This window comes from Oncorhynchus keta, chromosome 18, assembly GCF_023373465.1.
Source record: "Oncorhynchus keta strain PuntledgeMale-10-30-2019 chromosome 18, Oket_V2, whole genome shotgun sequence".
Classification (NCBI taxonomy): Eukaryota; Metazoa; Chordata; class Actinopteri; order Salmoniformes; family Salmonidae; genus Oncorhynchus; species Oncorhynchus keta.
In genome coordinates, this window is record NC_068438.1 from 6,693,693 (window position 1) to 6,708,604 (window position 14,912).

General features: G+C 45.4%; 1 protein-coding gene across 1 annotated transcript in view; it reads right to left on the minus strand.

Moving 5' to 3' along the window:
* Positions 1-1,282: 1,282 nt before the first annotated feature.
* LOC118397142 (uncharacterized) overlaps positions 1,283-14,912 on the minus strand; it is a 34,696-nt gene continuing 21,066 nt past the window's right edge. Inside the window, exons 3-6 of the mRNA XM_035791629.2 lie at positions 12,554-12,673; positions 9,779-9,915; positions 3,673-3,740; positions 1,283-3,575 (exon numbers count right to left, since the gene is read on the minus strand). Of these exons, the coding sequence (XP_035647522.1) occupies positions 3,523-3,575; positions 3,673-3,740; positions 9,779-9,915; positions 12,554-12,673 (378 nt within the window). The 3' untranslated portion in view covers positions 1,283-3,522. The remainder of the gene's footprint in view (positions 3,576-3,672; positions 3,741-9,778; positions 9,916-12,553; positions 12,674-14,912) is intronic.

The following is a 14,912-nucleotide window of genomic DNA, read 5'->3' on the forward strand; positions in this document are numbered from 1 at the left end:
AATTAGAGCGTCTGCTAAATTCTGTGAAAGAGAAGATGCCAGGGCTTTACTTTATGCTGATCACGCTTTTAAAATGGAAGTGCAAACTGTAAATGGTTTTATACTGTGATAATTGAAGGGCAACACACCACGGTACTATTCCAACAGGAACAGGCCATTCAACAAGGCAAGCCTGCTGGTCTGGATGTCTGGGCCCCAGTATCCACAAAGCGCCTCAGAGTACGAGTGCTGATCTAGGATCAGTTTATAATCTCATGAATATGATCTTAAAGGCTAAACTGATCCTAGATCAGCACTCCTACTCTTGAGATGGGCCCTGAACACTGAGCAGTGAGGTGTTGAAGTTGTGGTTATCAGAAGAGGCACTTGTGTGGTGACTATATACTTCTGGACTGGCTCCAGGAGTGAGCAGAAAAATAAGTGGATGTGAATTAAGTTTTTTTTTCCAGACGAGAAGTGAGAGGCAATCGGACCATTGTCTTGGTGTGTGTTTGTGTGGCTGTGTTAATCTTCCAAATGATGTGTGGGTGTGTCTCGCTCTCTCGCTGTGTGTGCATCTTTGTGTGTGTGTGTGTGTGAGTGGATTTATGTTGGCACATACTGTAGCAGCCGTGTTGGTAGATACGTGATACTGATACGGTCACATAAAGGGGGCTGAGGCTATGAGCATTGGGGTTATGAAACGAGGTAGTAGAGTGAGGAGCAGGTATGGGGTTAGTATAGGGGGAGGGGCAGATTAAGGGGATCTCATAGACTACGTCCCAGATGGCACCCTATTCCCTTGTGCACTACTGATCAAAAATAGTGCACTGCATAGGGAATAGGGTGTCATTTGGAATGGAACCCTCGAGTTCACACCGTTCTTCAAAACAATGTGCGATTGCAATGTGTGACCACATTGTAATCTCCTCAACTCTTTATTGACATGCAATCTGCCAACTTTACCACAGTTTTTTGTATTCTTCTCTCTGTTTCTCTTGCCATTCGTTCCATCGTTATACCTCCCTGTTCTTCCCTCCATCACTCCTGCTGAGACAGGTCTGGGAGAGGAAATGGCTGCAGAATTGTGGTTAGAGAGACTTGGACTTCTTATTGTATGGCCTCAGTGTGTGTGTGTGTGTGTGTGTGTGTGTGTGTGTGTGTGTGTGTGTGTGTGTATAAATAGCATCCATAATTCCCCTGAACGTCCACAGTGTGAAGGTCCATGCTCTGTGTGATATCAGTGACTCTGTCCAGAATCAGAAAACAGTACTCCATATTCAAGAAGGCAAAATAACAGGTCTTCTTATACAAAAACACGTTTTAATTAAATACTGCAAAATTCAGAAAAGAAATTAGGCAACTTATTTTGTTCTCATTGTTTTCGTTACTATTGCATCTCAATAACCATATTATCCACAGCATAAAAGCATTTTCTACATTTCCATTGTTATCATTTACAGATAGCATTTCTGAAAAGTGATATTTTTTACTTCTCTCTTACCCAGTCTGTAACACACACACACACACACACACACACACACACACACACACACACACACACACACACACACACACACACACACACACACACACACACACACACACACACACACACACACACACACACACACACACACACACACAAACACAAAGTCAAGCGCATCCTCACCCCCATTCAAGGCCAGGGTGCACACATGCACAAACAGTCATGTTTAACTAGCCTTGTGGGGACACAAAACAGATTCCCTTTCAAAATCCTATTTTCCCTCCCCTAACCTTAACCCCTAACCCCAAAACCTAACCTTAACCCCTAACCCCAAAACCTAACCTTAACCCCTAACCCCAAAACCTAACCTTAACCACTAACCATAATTCAAACCTTAACCCCATAGAACTATACTTATGGGGACTAACAAAATGTCCCCAGTTGGTCAAATTTTTGTTTGTTTACTATTCTTGTGGAGACTTCTGGTCTTTCACACAGACCCTTCTGTGCATTAACGTTTGCTTCTGTGGAATTGAACAAGGTTGACAGAGGGTTTGGGGTCAGGTTCAATTCAGATGTCGTGGTAAACCATGTCCAATCGATTGTATGTGTGAGTAGACCAGAATGCACTGTAGGTGATGTTGATAGTGCTGATGCAGCTTCTAGTCTTGGTACCAGTAGGGTTGGGGCATGCAGGTGCAATTGGGACCACTAAGGTACTAGAAACAGGTTTGCTTGTACAGTACATCTTCTTACACTCCCTCACGCACGTACACAGATGCACACAGTCGTACACACGTTAACAAAATACACCCTAGAAACATTCAGCAAACCCTGTTTCGACCCGACCCACCGACGGCTTGCACAGGTTCCAGTGTTTTTGTGGAAGTGTCTGTGTGAGCTTTGCGTCGGCGCCGCCTTCAAAACGTTTCACAAACAAAAACACGCTCTTGGAATTGTTACATTGCGTTCCCGACATGGCACACTCCTTAGATTCTCACTGGCTGTCGCACGAAAAAACAAACATTATTGAGGAGGCTGTGAAAGCACTTAATCTGTATGACTAGTCGAGTTAAAAGTCGAGTTGAATAGAGTCTTCTCTGCGTTAAAGAGAGTCTTCAGTCTTCTCTGTACGCTGGTGGCAGGTGGCTAACCCTAACAGTTTCTCCAGCAACATGACTGCTGGGAGAAGCTGAATGCCACCCTGCTGTATGATATGTAAAGGTTCATTTCCTGTGAGGTCACTTCCTTTTTAACGGTGCGTTGTTGATTGACGGCTGGATGTAGCTGAGGCAACATGCTGGATGTCTCACGATGTGTGTGATGGTCAGGACCTCCAAACACATTTCCCTAACTGTCCTGTTCTAACCTGATGGGAGAGAAGAAAGAACAAAAATGTTGGGGGAGGTTCTCTTCTGCACTGTTGAACCAATCTAGTACATTTGGAGGAGTTAAGATTGCTAACGTCCAAAAGTGGAAGTCGCGTCACAGGCTCGCTTTCCATTTCCCCTGAAAACCGGATGCAATCGTTTTCCTCCGACCATACAGAGGGTGCTCCTGTCTCCTTAGGCCTGCTTTCTGATTGGACAAAATACCCTCATCTTTTGACTGAGCTGAGCAGAGAAGATTGCTTTCTGATTATAATATAAACAGCGATGATTATTGAAAGGGCAAAAACTGAAAAACAAGAGCCGGTCCAATCGGTTCCTTGTCTCAATTTTTTTTTTTTTTTACTTCTGTGATTAAGATGAGTCATCTTCATCCTCTTCGGCCCTTATGCCACCTGAGTTAGTCTGACCCTACCTCGCTCTTCTCACCAACTGATTCCACCGTGTTCCATCTCCGCCCCCTTTCCCTCAACCGCCCAATCAGATGCTGCCGTATTTCCTCACAGCCAATCAAGAGCTGTTTCAGACGACTGACAGAGACAGAGTGGGCAGGGCCTGCTGGGTTTACAGCGTCTCCCCTCAGAATAAAATGTCCAATAGCAGCGCGGGTAGGCACATGCACATCCAGAAAGCACTCGTGGGGGGGTTGGACGGGTTGGACGGGATTTAGGTTTTGTTGTTTTGAGTGACGGGCACTTGAACACCTTTCTGTCCGGTTGCTATGGACACAAGAAATGGCAGAGGAGACGAGTCTAAATACTGTTTTAAAAGTGGACTCTACAAAGTGTAAGTCAGACTTTCAGAACTGTAACTCACCCAATCTGTACTTCTCTTTGGCCTCGGCCCGCTCCTTGGCATCAAAGTACCAGACAGTGATGGCATAGCTGTAACACACAGATCTGATCAGACTGACAACACAGATTCTCAGCTCAGGAGCAAGTACAGACCAATTCAGTAAAGTATAGTACAGTACAGAGTAGGAGAGGCTTGTGCTATACAGTGCATTCGGGAAAGTATTCAGACACCTTGACTTTCTCCACATTTTGTTACGTTACAGCCTTCTCTAATGGATAAAAAAAAACAATTCCCGCATCAATCTCACGCAATACCCCATAAAGACGAAGTGAAAACAGTTTCTTTTTTCTTTTTGCAAATGTATTTAAAAAAAGTTACATAAGTTATCAGACCCTTTGCTATAAGACTCGAAATTGAGTCCAGGTGCTTCCTGTTTCCATTGATCATCCTTGAGATGTTTCAACAACTTGATTGGTGGTAAATTCAATAGATTGGACATGATTTGGAAAGGCACACACCTGTCTATATAAGGTCCCACAGTTGACAGTGCAAGTCAGATCAAAAACCAAGCCATGAGATCGAAGGAATTGTCCGCAGAGCTTCGAGACAGGATTGGGTCGAGGCACAGATCTGGGGAAGGGACCAAAACATTTCTGCAGCATTGATGGTCCCCAAGAACACAGTGGCCTCCATCATTCTTAAATGGAAGAAGTTTGGAACCACCAAGACTCTTCCTAGAGCTAAGCCGCCCGACCAAACTGTGCAATCGGGGGGAGAAGGGCCTTGGTCAGGGAGGTGACCAAGAACATGATGGTTACGTTAACAGAGCTCCAGAGTTCCTCAGTGGAGATGGGAGAATCTTCTAGAAGGATAACCATCTCTACAGCACTCCATCTGACAGGCCTTTATGGTAGAGTGTGCAGACGGAAGCCACTCCTCAGTAAAAGCACATGACAGCCCACTTGTAGTTTACAAAAAGGCGCCTAAAGGACTCTCAGACTATGAGAAACCAGATTCTCTGGTCTGATGAAACTAAGATTGAACTCTTTGGCCTGAATGCCAAGAGTCACATCTGGAGGAAGCCTGGCACCATCCCTATGATGAAGCATGGTGGTGGCAGCATCATGCTGTGGGGATGTTTTTCAGCATCAGGGACTGGGAGACTATTCGGGATCAAGGAAAAGATGAATGGAGCAAAGTACAAAGAGATCCTTGATGAAAACCTGCTTCAGACCTCAGACTGGGGGTGAAGGTTCACCTTCCAACAGGACAATGACTCTAAGCACACAGCCAAGACAACACAGGAGTGGCTTTCGGGACAAGTCTCTGAATGTCCTTGAGTGGCCCAGCCAGAGCCCGGACTAGAACCCGATCGAACATCTCTGGCGAGACCTGAAAATAGCTGTGCAGCGACGCTCCCCATCCAACCTGACACAGCTTGAGAGGATCTGCAGAGAAGAATGGGAGAAACTCCTCAAATACTGGTGTGCCAAGCTTGTAGCGTCATTCCAAAGAGCACTTGAGGCTGTAATCACTGCCAAATGTGCTTAAACAAAGTACTGAGTAAAGGGTCTGAATACCTATGCAAATGTTGTATTTCAGTTTTTTATAAATTAGCAAACATTTAAAAAAAAACTGTTTTTGTAGATGGATGAGGGGGAAAAACGATTTAATACATTTTTGAATAAGGCTGTAATGTAACAAAATGTAGAAAAAGTCAAGGGGTCTGAATACTTTCCAAATGCACAGTATACTGTATTGGCAGTGGAGGGTTAAGTCAGAGCTGGTTTTGGACAGTGGAGGGTTAAGAGAGGGTTCTTGCCTCTCCTGTGAGGCTTCTCAGTGGGGTTGTGTTGTTTATTCCTGTCTCTCTCCCTCAAGCCCGAGAGCTGCAATTGAACCGACGACTGCCCCCCTACCGCCCTCCTCCCTCCACCCCTGAACCCAATCCCAGTCAGGAAATACGTTCTTCCTGTCCTGAGCCCCACCTCACCCCCCAGCTGTCAGACAGAGAGGAGAGGACTAAACTAATGAACTAGAATCAAGCCAATGACGTGTCACATTTTTGTGGTCTTCTTTTGACTAATGCATTCCAGGATTCAGCACGTAGATGAAAACAATCTTGTGCATGATCACAACATCAGGCAGGAGTCTGAATAGGCTTTGGCTGTTCATACTTCTCTCAACAGTGGATCATCAGCATGAGAGTGAATCTATAATCTGTTAAAGGGATACGTCGGGATTTTGGCAACCAAGCCTTTTATCTACTTCTCCAGAGTCCGATGAACTCGCGGAAACCATTCTTATGTCTCTGCGTGCAGTTTTGAAGGAAGTTGCTAACTAGCGTTAGCGCACACTAGTAGATACCATAGACTGCCAGTCATTGCGCTAACGCTAAGTAGCATTGAGTCGCTAAACTACCCCTAACTTCCTTCATACTGGATACCGAGACAGAAAAATGGTATCCAATGAGTCCATCTGACAAATCCAAAGTATCCCTTTAATAGAGCAGGTAAAAGTTTCCCCAACAACATTAGGAGCCTTTAGTGAACATATACTGTCCTGTGCTGTGTGTGAAGGAAGTAAAGTGGGCTAGAGGTTGTAAAGGGCTCGGCAGAGAGAAGAAGTGTGGGGGTGGATGTGGTTATGTTCAAACCATGTGGCACACATCCAAATGAAATGTATTTGTCACATGCGCCGAATACAACAGGTGTAGTAGACATTACAGTGAAATGCTAACTTACAAGCCCTTAACCAACCATGCAGTTTTAAGACAAATAAGTGTTCAGTAAAAAAATGGACAAGTAAAAAATGTTTTTTTTAAACGAATAGCAGTGAAATAACAGTAGCGAGGCTATATAGAGAGAGTACCGGTACAGAGTCAATGTGCGGGGGCACGGGTTAGTTGAGGTAATTGAGGTAATATGTACATGTAGGTAGAGTTAAAGCGATTATGCATAGATAATAACGAGTAGCAGCAGCGTAAAAGAGGGGGGAGGGAGGGATGCAAATAGTCTGAGTAGCCATTTGATTAGCTGTCCAGGAGTCTTATGCCTTGGGGGTAGAAGCTGTTACGAAGCCTTTTGTACCTAGACTCCGGTACCGCTTGCCATGCAGTAGTAGCAGAGAGAAACAGTCTATGACTAGGGTGGCTGGAGTATGTGGCCATTTTTAGGGCCTTCATCTGAAGGGAGATCCTGGATGGCAGGAAGCTTGGCCCCCGGTGATGTACTGGGCCGTACGCACTACCCTCTGTAGTGCCAGATGGTCGGAGGCCGTGCAGTTGCCATACCAGGCAGTGATGCAACCAGACAGGATGCTCTCGATGGTGCAGCTGTATAACTTTTTGAGGATCTGAGGACCCGTGCCAAATAAGATTCGTCATGCCCTCTTCACAACGGTCTTGATGTGTTTGGACCATGATTATTATCGTTAATTTTTCCTTTTCGTTAGGGTATGATAGTATATGATAGTTTGTTAGTGATGTTGACAGCTCTCAACCTGCTCCACTACAGCCCTGTCAATGAGAATTGGGACTTGCTCGGTCCTCTTTTTCCTGTAGTCCACAGTCATCTCCTTTGTCTTGATCACGTTGAGGGAGAGGTAGTTATTATGGCTCCACATGGCCACGTCTTTGACCTGTCTCATCTTTGTTGGTGATCAGGCCTACCACTGTTGTGTCGTTGGCAAACTTAATGATGGTGTTGGAGTCGTGCTTAGCCACGTAGTCATGGGTGAACAGGGAGTACAGGAGGGGACTGAGCATGCACCCCTGAGGGGCCCCCGTGTTGAGGATCAGCGTGGTAGATGTGTTGTTACCTACCCTTACCACCTGGGGGCGGCCCGTCAGGAAGTCCAGGATCCAGTTGCAGAGGGAGGTGTTTTTCCCAGGATCCTTAGCTTAGTGATGAGCTTTGTGGGCACTATGGTGTTGAACGCTGAGCTGTAGTCAATGAAAAGAATTCTCACATAGGTGTTCCTTTTGTCCAGGTGGGAAAGGGCAGTGTGGAGTGCAATAGAGATTGCATCATCTGTGGATCTGTTGGGGCGGTATGCAAATTGGAGTAGGTCTAGGGTTTCTGGGATAATGGTGTTGATGTGAGCCATCACCAACTTTTCAAAGCACTTCATGGCTACGGACGTGAGTGCTACGGGTAAGTAGTCATTTAGGCAGGTTACCTTAGTGTTCTTGGGCACAGGGACTATGGTGGTCTGCTTGAAACATGTTGGTATTACAAACTCAGTCAGAGAGAGGTTGAAAATGTCAGTGAAGACACTTGCAGTTGGTCAGCGCATGCTCTGAGTACACGTCCTGGTAATCCATCTGAATGTTGACCTGTTTAAAAGGTCTTACTCACATCGGCCACGAAGAGCGTGATCACACAGTCGTCTGGAACAGCTGATACTCTCATGCATGCTTCAGTGTTGCTTGCCTCAAAGAAACCATATAATGAATTGAGCTCTTCTGGTAAGCTCGTGTCACAGCTCGGGCTGTGCTTCCCTTTGTAGTCTGTAATAGTTTGTAAGCCCCGTCACATCCAACGAGCGTGTTGCCTGTAAACCATGGCTTCCGGTGGGGGTATGTACGTACGGTCACTGTGGGGATGACGCCATCAATAAACTTATTGATGAAGCCAGTGACTGATGTGGTGTACTTCTCAATGCCATCGGAAGAATCCCGGAACATTTTCCAGTCTGTGCTAGAAAAACAGTCCTGTAGCTTAGCATCTGCGTCATCTGACCACTTCTTTATTGACTTCTTTAAGTCCCCAGCCTCTAGGAGCGCCACCTCTGAATGAGCGTTTTCCTGTTTGCTTATGGCCTTATACAGCTCATTGAGTGTGGACTTAGTGCCAGCATCGGTTTGTGGTGGTAAATAGACAGCTACGTGGTCTACAGCTTATCATGAGATTCTCTACCTCAGGTGGCCAAAACCTCGAGACTTCCTTAATATTAGATTTTGTGCACCAGCTGTTACAAATCTACACAGACCGCCACCCGTCGTCTTACCGGAGGCATCTGTTCTATCTTGCCGATTCAGCGTAAACCCTGCCAGCTGAATTTTATCCATGCTGTCGTTCGGCCACGATGACTCGGTGAAACACAAGATATTACAGTTTTTAATTGTGTGTGTGTGTGTGTGTGATTGAATACAGTGCGTCTTAGTGAGCATGCAGTGACTATGTAAGTGTACATACTGTGTCACCTATCTGACCCAGTGTGAGTCTGTCAGCATGTGTGTGTGTGTTGGGAGAGGCCATACGGGAACGCCTGGTGCCCAAACTGATGACGTATGTCACGTAGCTGAGAGTCGAGTGGATAGGTTCAGTCAGTCATCCTGATATGCCCTTCGGAACTAGCTAATTTATGCTGGCAGCAACCGTGATTTTGATTGGCGAGGGAGAAATTACTTGTAGTGTTGGTCACCATCTGAATGTCACCGTGACAAGCCAATTAGCTAACATGACGACAAGCAGGTGCAAATGACCATTGCAACTGTGTTGTATTGAGGTGCTATGTAGCTGCTTCCCATCCGGTAGCTGTACCACGTCGCTGGAGGGAGTTCCAGTAGCCAATTTGTTCCATCCCACTTGATTTTACTTGAGTAGAATAGCAGCCTACACAATAAGAACTTGTAATACTGCCTTGGTAGTAACCATCTGGATGTCACCATGATACAGTCTTAACGTTACTGCTCAATGGGGAGAGTTGCGCACAATGTCCTTTGCCCCAGCTCAACGAGCACTACTGTATGGCAGTGAGGAGAGGGAAGTAGCTAGATATCCTGGCCGGATTTTGGCTACGCTGACAGGTAAAGCATGGTTTTCACCGAAAATGTGCAACTGCGGCATTAACGTCTACAAAAAAAAGATTCTGAACACTCTCCCAAGTCACAACTTCGGCAGACAAGTTTAGAATTCTCACTGAACTTTCTAGCTACACGCATAAATTAGCTGGCTGGGAAGGGCTCATCAGGACGACAGACAGAACTGACTGAAGCCAATCCGTTCGTCTCCCCTCGACTCTCAGCTGTGCGACATACGTCATCAATTTGGGCACCAAGCGTGTCCGTATTGTACCCTTTTTTGGGTGCGTGGCTGCATGTGTGGTCACAGTGGTTACTCACCGTGTAGCGTAGGCTGGCTTAACCTCGTGTGGGTTCCTGCGGTCGGACCAGAAGATGAGCAGACGGTCAAACAGCGGTTCTATGTTGGCCACCACACTCTTCCCCTCTGGATAGATCTGCAGCAGACCTCCTTGAACCTGACCACACACACAAATAGGTTTCCTGTTGGATGCACAGTGTCTTATCCATAGCCTTGAGGTTAGAGAGGCAGGAAAATCTGGTGGTACTGTAAAGTACAGTATATCAGATGTATTTTTTTCCCACCTTTATTTAACCAAGTAGGCCAGTTGAGAACAAGTTCTCATTTACAACTGCGACCTGGCCAAGATAAAGCAAAGCAGTGTGGCAAAAACAACACAGAGTTACACATGGGATGAACAAACATACAGTCAATAACATAATAGAAATAATATATATACAGTGTGTGCAAATGTAGTAAGATTAGGGAGGTAAGGCAATACAAAGGCCATAGAGGCGAAATAATTACAATTGAGCATTAACACTGGAGTGATAGGTGTGCAGATGATGTGCAAGTAGAGATACTGCGGTGAAAAAAAGCAAAAATAAATAACAATATGAGAATGAGGTAGTTGGGTGGACTTTACAGATGAGCTGTGTACAGGTGCAATGATCGGTAAGCTGCTCTGACAGCTGATGCTTAAAGTTAGTGAGGGAGATATAGGTCTCCAGCTTCAGTGATTTTTGTCATTCGTTCCAGTCATTGGCAGCGGAGAACTGGAAGGAGAGGCGTCCAAAGGAGGAGTTGGCTTTGGGGATGACCAGTGAAATATACCTGCTGGAGCGCGTGCTATGGGTGGGTGTTGCTATGGTGACCAGTGAGCTGAAAAAAAGCGGGGATTTACCTAGCAAAGACTTATAGATGACCTGGAGCCAGTGGGTTTGGCGACGAATATGAAGCGAGTGCCAGCCAACGAGAGCATACAGGTCTGCAGTGGTGAGTAGTATATGAGGCTTTGTTGACAAAACGGATGGCACTGTGATAGACTACATCCAATTTGTTGAGTAGAGTGTTGGAGGCTATTTTGTAAATGACATCGCCAAAGTCTAGGTAGGATTGGTAGGATCAGATTTACGAGGGTATGTTTAGCAGCAAAAGTGAAGGAGGCTTTATTGCAAAATAGGAAGCCGATTCTAGATTTATTTTGGATTAGAGATTCTTAATGTGATTCTGGAAGGAGGGTTTACAGTATAACCAGACACCTTTTTTGTAGTTGTCCACACAACAGGCCCTCCGATTTGACAGTAGGTGAACCAGGCGAGTTCACCTACTGTTGAGTCTGGCAATAAGAATGTGGTGATTGACAGAGTCAAAAGCCTTGGCCAGGTCGATGAAGACGGCTGCACTGTACTGTCTTTTATCAATGGCAGTTATGATATCGTTTAGGACCTTGAGCGTGGCTGAGGTGCACCCATGACCAGTTCGGAAACCAGATTGCATAGCGGAGAAGGTACGGTGGGATTCTATATGGTCGGTGATCTGTTTGTTAACTTGGCTTTCGAAGACTTTAGAAAGGCAGGGCAGGATAGGTATAGGTCTGTAACAGTTTGGGTCTAGAGAGTCTCCCGCTTTGAATAGGGCAGCTTTCCGATCTTTAGGGATTTCAGACGATACGAAAGAGAGGTTGAACAGGCTAGAAATAGGGGTTGCAACAATTGCGGCGGATAATTTTAGAAAGAGAGCGTCCAAATTGTCTAGCCCAGCTGATTCGTAGGGGTCCAGGTTTTGTAGCTCTTTCAGAACATCAGCTATCTGGAGTTGGGTTAAGGAGAAGCGCGGGGGGCTTGGGCAAGTTGCTGTGGGGGATACAGAGCTGTTGGCCGGGGTAGGGGTAACCAGGTGGAAAGCATGGCCAGCCGTAGAAAAATGCTTATTGAAATGATCGATTATCGTAGATTTATTGGTGGTGACATTGTTTCCTAGCCTCAGCGCAGTGGGCAGCTGGGAGGAGGTGCTCTTATTCTCCATGGACTTTCCATTGTCCCAAAACTTTTTGGAGTTTGTGCTACAGGATGCAAATTTAGGTTTGCTTTCCTAACTGACTGTGTATATTGGTTCCTAACATCCCTTAAAAGTTGCATATCGCAGAGGCTATTTGATGCTAATGCAGTACGCCACAGGATGTTTTTGTACTGGTCAAGGGCAGTCAAGTCTGGAGTGAACCAAGGGCTATATCTGTTCTTAGTTCTACATTTTTTTGAATGGGGCATGCTTATTTAAGATGGTGAGGAAAGCACTTTTTAAAGAATAACCAGGCATCCTCTACTGATGGGATGAGGTCTTTATCCTTCCAGGATACCCGGGCCAGGTCGATTAGAAAGGCCTGCTCGCTGAAGTGTTTTAGGGAGCGTTTGACAGTGATGAGGGGTGGTCGTTTGACCGCTGACCCATTACAGACCCAGGCAATGAGGCAGTGATTGCTGAGATCCTGGTTGAAGACAGAGGAAGTGTATTTAGAGGTCAGGTTGGTCAGGATGATATCTATGAGGGTGCCCGTGTTTATGGATTTAGGGTTGTACCTGGTAGGTTCCTAGATCATTTGTGTGAGATTGAGGGCTTCTTGCTTCGATTGCAGGACGGCCGGGGTGTTAAGCATATGCCAGTTTAGGTCACCTAACTGTACAAACTCTGAAGATAAATGGGGGGCAATCAATTCACATATGGTGTCCAGGGCACAGCTGGGGGCTGGGTCTATAACAAACAGCAACAGTGAGAGACTTATTTCTTGATGTATGAGACTCAATTTTCTATTGTACCTTGACATCCCAGTTCTTGTTGAGATAGTAAATGCAGGTGATGCAGCGGCCGTCACCGTTAGGGTTGTCCACGTGACGGATGTACCCCGTGCCGTTACCTGGGTAACAGGCCACCATAGCCTGAGGAGAGAAGGCAGGGATGTTTAACAGTCGGTTACAGTAAGAACACACACCTCTCAAGACTGCCCTTAAAAGAGTGACTGCCCCTAAAAAAAAAACTAATTCCCTTAAACTGCATCGATATGAGTCAGAAACATTTATTCTAGTGTCAAAATTTACTACAAATTGTAAATATGATCATAAGGTCAGTCTCATCTAAAATGGTGTTTGGGACCACAGTGCGAGTAAATGAAGGTTGGGTTTGGAATACAATTATGTCAACAAATTACATCCCCTTTTGGCAAGCTCCACAGTGCAAATTGCACCTCCGCCTACTTCGCTTTTCTTTATTGAATGGGGCTCGGTTGTTACACCCCCCCCCCCCCCGCCAACCACTATGGTTTGTATGCCCTGCCGAAGGACCCTATATCATGCAGAATAGGTGGTTGGATTTCGTTGGTCCCCAGTGGTGGTGAGTATACTGGTAGCTAGACAGTTTGCTGGTTATGTATATTTTGATAATCATTATCACTATCCAGGCTGTATCACAACCGGCCGTGATTGGGAGTCCCATAGGGCGGCGCACAATTGGCCCAGCGTCGTCCGGGTTTGGCTGGTGTAGGCCATCATTGTAAATACGAATTTGTTCTTAACTTACTTGCCTAGTTAAATAAAAGGTCAAATATTATTATTATCGCCAGCATAGCTGACATTAGCTAGGTAGCTACCTAACTAGCTAGCTAGCTAACGTTATCCGAGTTGTATTGAGGTAGGTTTTGCCTATGAAACACGATAACATCACCATCACGATCATCATGCCAGATTGACTTTAGATGCAGTATAAGTGTAGCCAGCTAACTAAGATTTGGGCGACCACCGTATATTAGCTAGCTAACATTAGCATTGCTAACTAGCTATTTTTGACAAACTTTGCTAACAGTAATGGCAACATAATGACATCATTGTTTCCTACTTATTTACCGACTTAAGCAATGCCATTCTATTTCCATGCCACTCTAAATTAGTGTAATTTAGACTTAACAGTCACATTAGCCTCTGAAGTACAAGCCATGTCTAGGGCACAAATTCATTTTGGATGCAGCTATGTTGGTACTAACTAGCTAACTCATCTCAACTGTGTACTAACTGGCAGCAACAAACTTAAACCAACCCAGGACCACTATAAAACATGTCACAGTTGGTTGCATAGTGTAACGGCGTCACCGGTCTGAATCTAAATCCAATCTGGACCCAGTCAGTCTACAAATGTAAAGCTTAGAATTATAGCTTCCAGAATGTTTATAAATGAGGGATGATGACAATCGTTGACCCTGCACAGCTGGGTTCCCGAGTGATCCCCTGGTCATGGATGGATGCTGGGACCTACCAGAAGGAGCAAAGGTGGGTAATCATAACATGTCCAGCAATGTGATTGTTGCAATGGTTTAGCAACCTCCAAAACTCATTTTATTCACTGTCCACTTGGCATTTTCACAGCTTGTCAGACAAGAATAAAAGTGTGTAATGTGACACCAGTAACCTTCGGACACCTCCTCTATTGTTGCCAGTCTCCCTCGACTCAAATGGAAAGGGCATGCCATCGTAAGGCCTAACTGAACAGTGTTCATAGAAACATGTATGGAGCCAGCACATGGAAACAAGATGACGCGATGAAGTCCAGACTGACAGATGGGCGTGATAATGATGTCTTTGAACGGACAGAGACCTGGCACTAGACAATTTTTACGTATTGTCTTTTTTAAATTAGTGTCAGTCGATATGGGGAGGAAGACATCCTGTATATTCTCCACCAGGGTCAGGGAACTCCTGTTGTATATGGGACACCACAAAGGAAGGTATGACCACTCTGACATGTTTGCCAAGGTAGCCCCATTTACCACCAGACAAAATGCAGATAGGCACGGTGTCTGTATCAGCTGGGCATGCCAATGAAAGATGACACTGCTTCTATGGTATTATGTAAAGGGTTGTTTATTCTCCATCAGTGGTCACAAACCGGGCGATCGACTGGTCGATCTTCAAGGCATTCCTAGTCGATCACCAAACATTTCTGTAGAAAAGCCAACAACAAAGGCTTTGCGTTCCTTCTTTTTTTTTTTGTATTTGTGGTGCGCTATTGTCCGTAGACGCACTTGATTCAGAAGCCCTGTGAACCGGGTAGGCAAAGTGTTTCCATTTAGAACCATTTCTCGACGGACCATGTTATCTGTGGCTAAATCGAGTGTGCCTACTGCGCTGG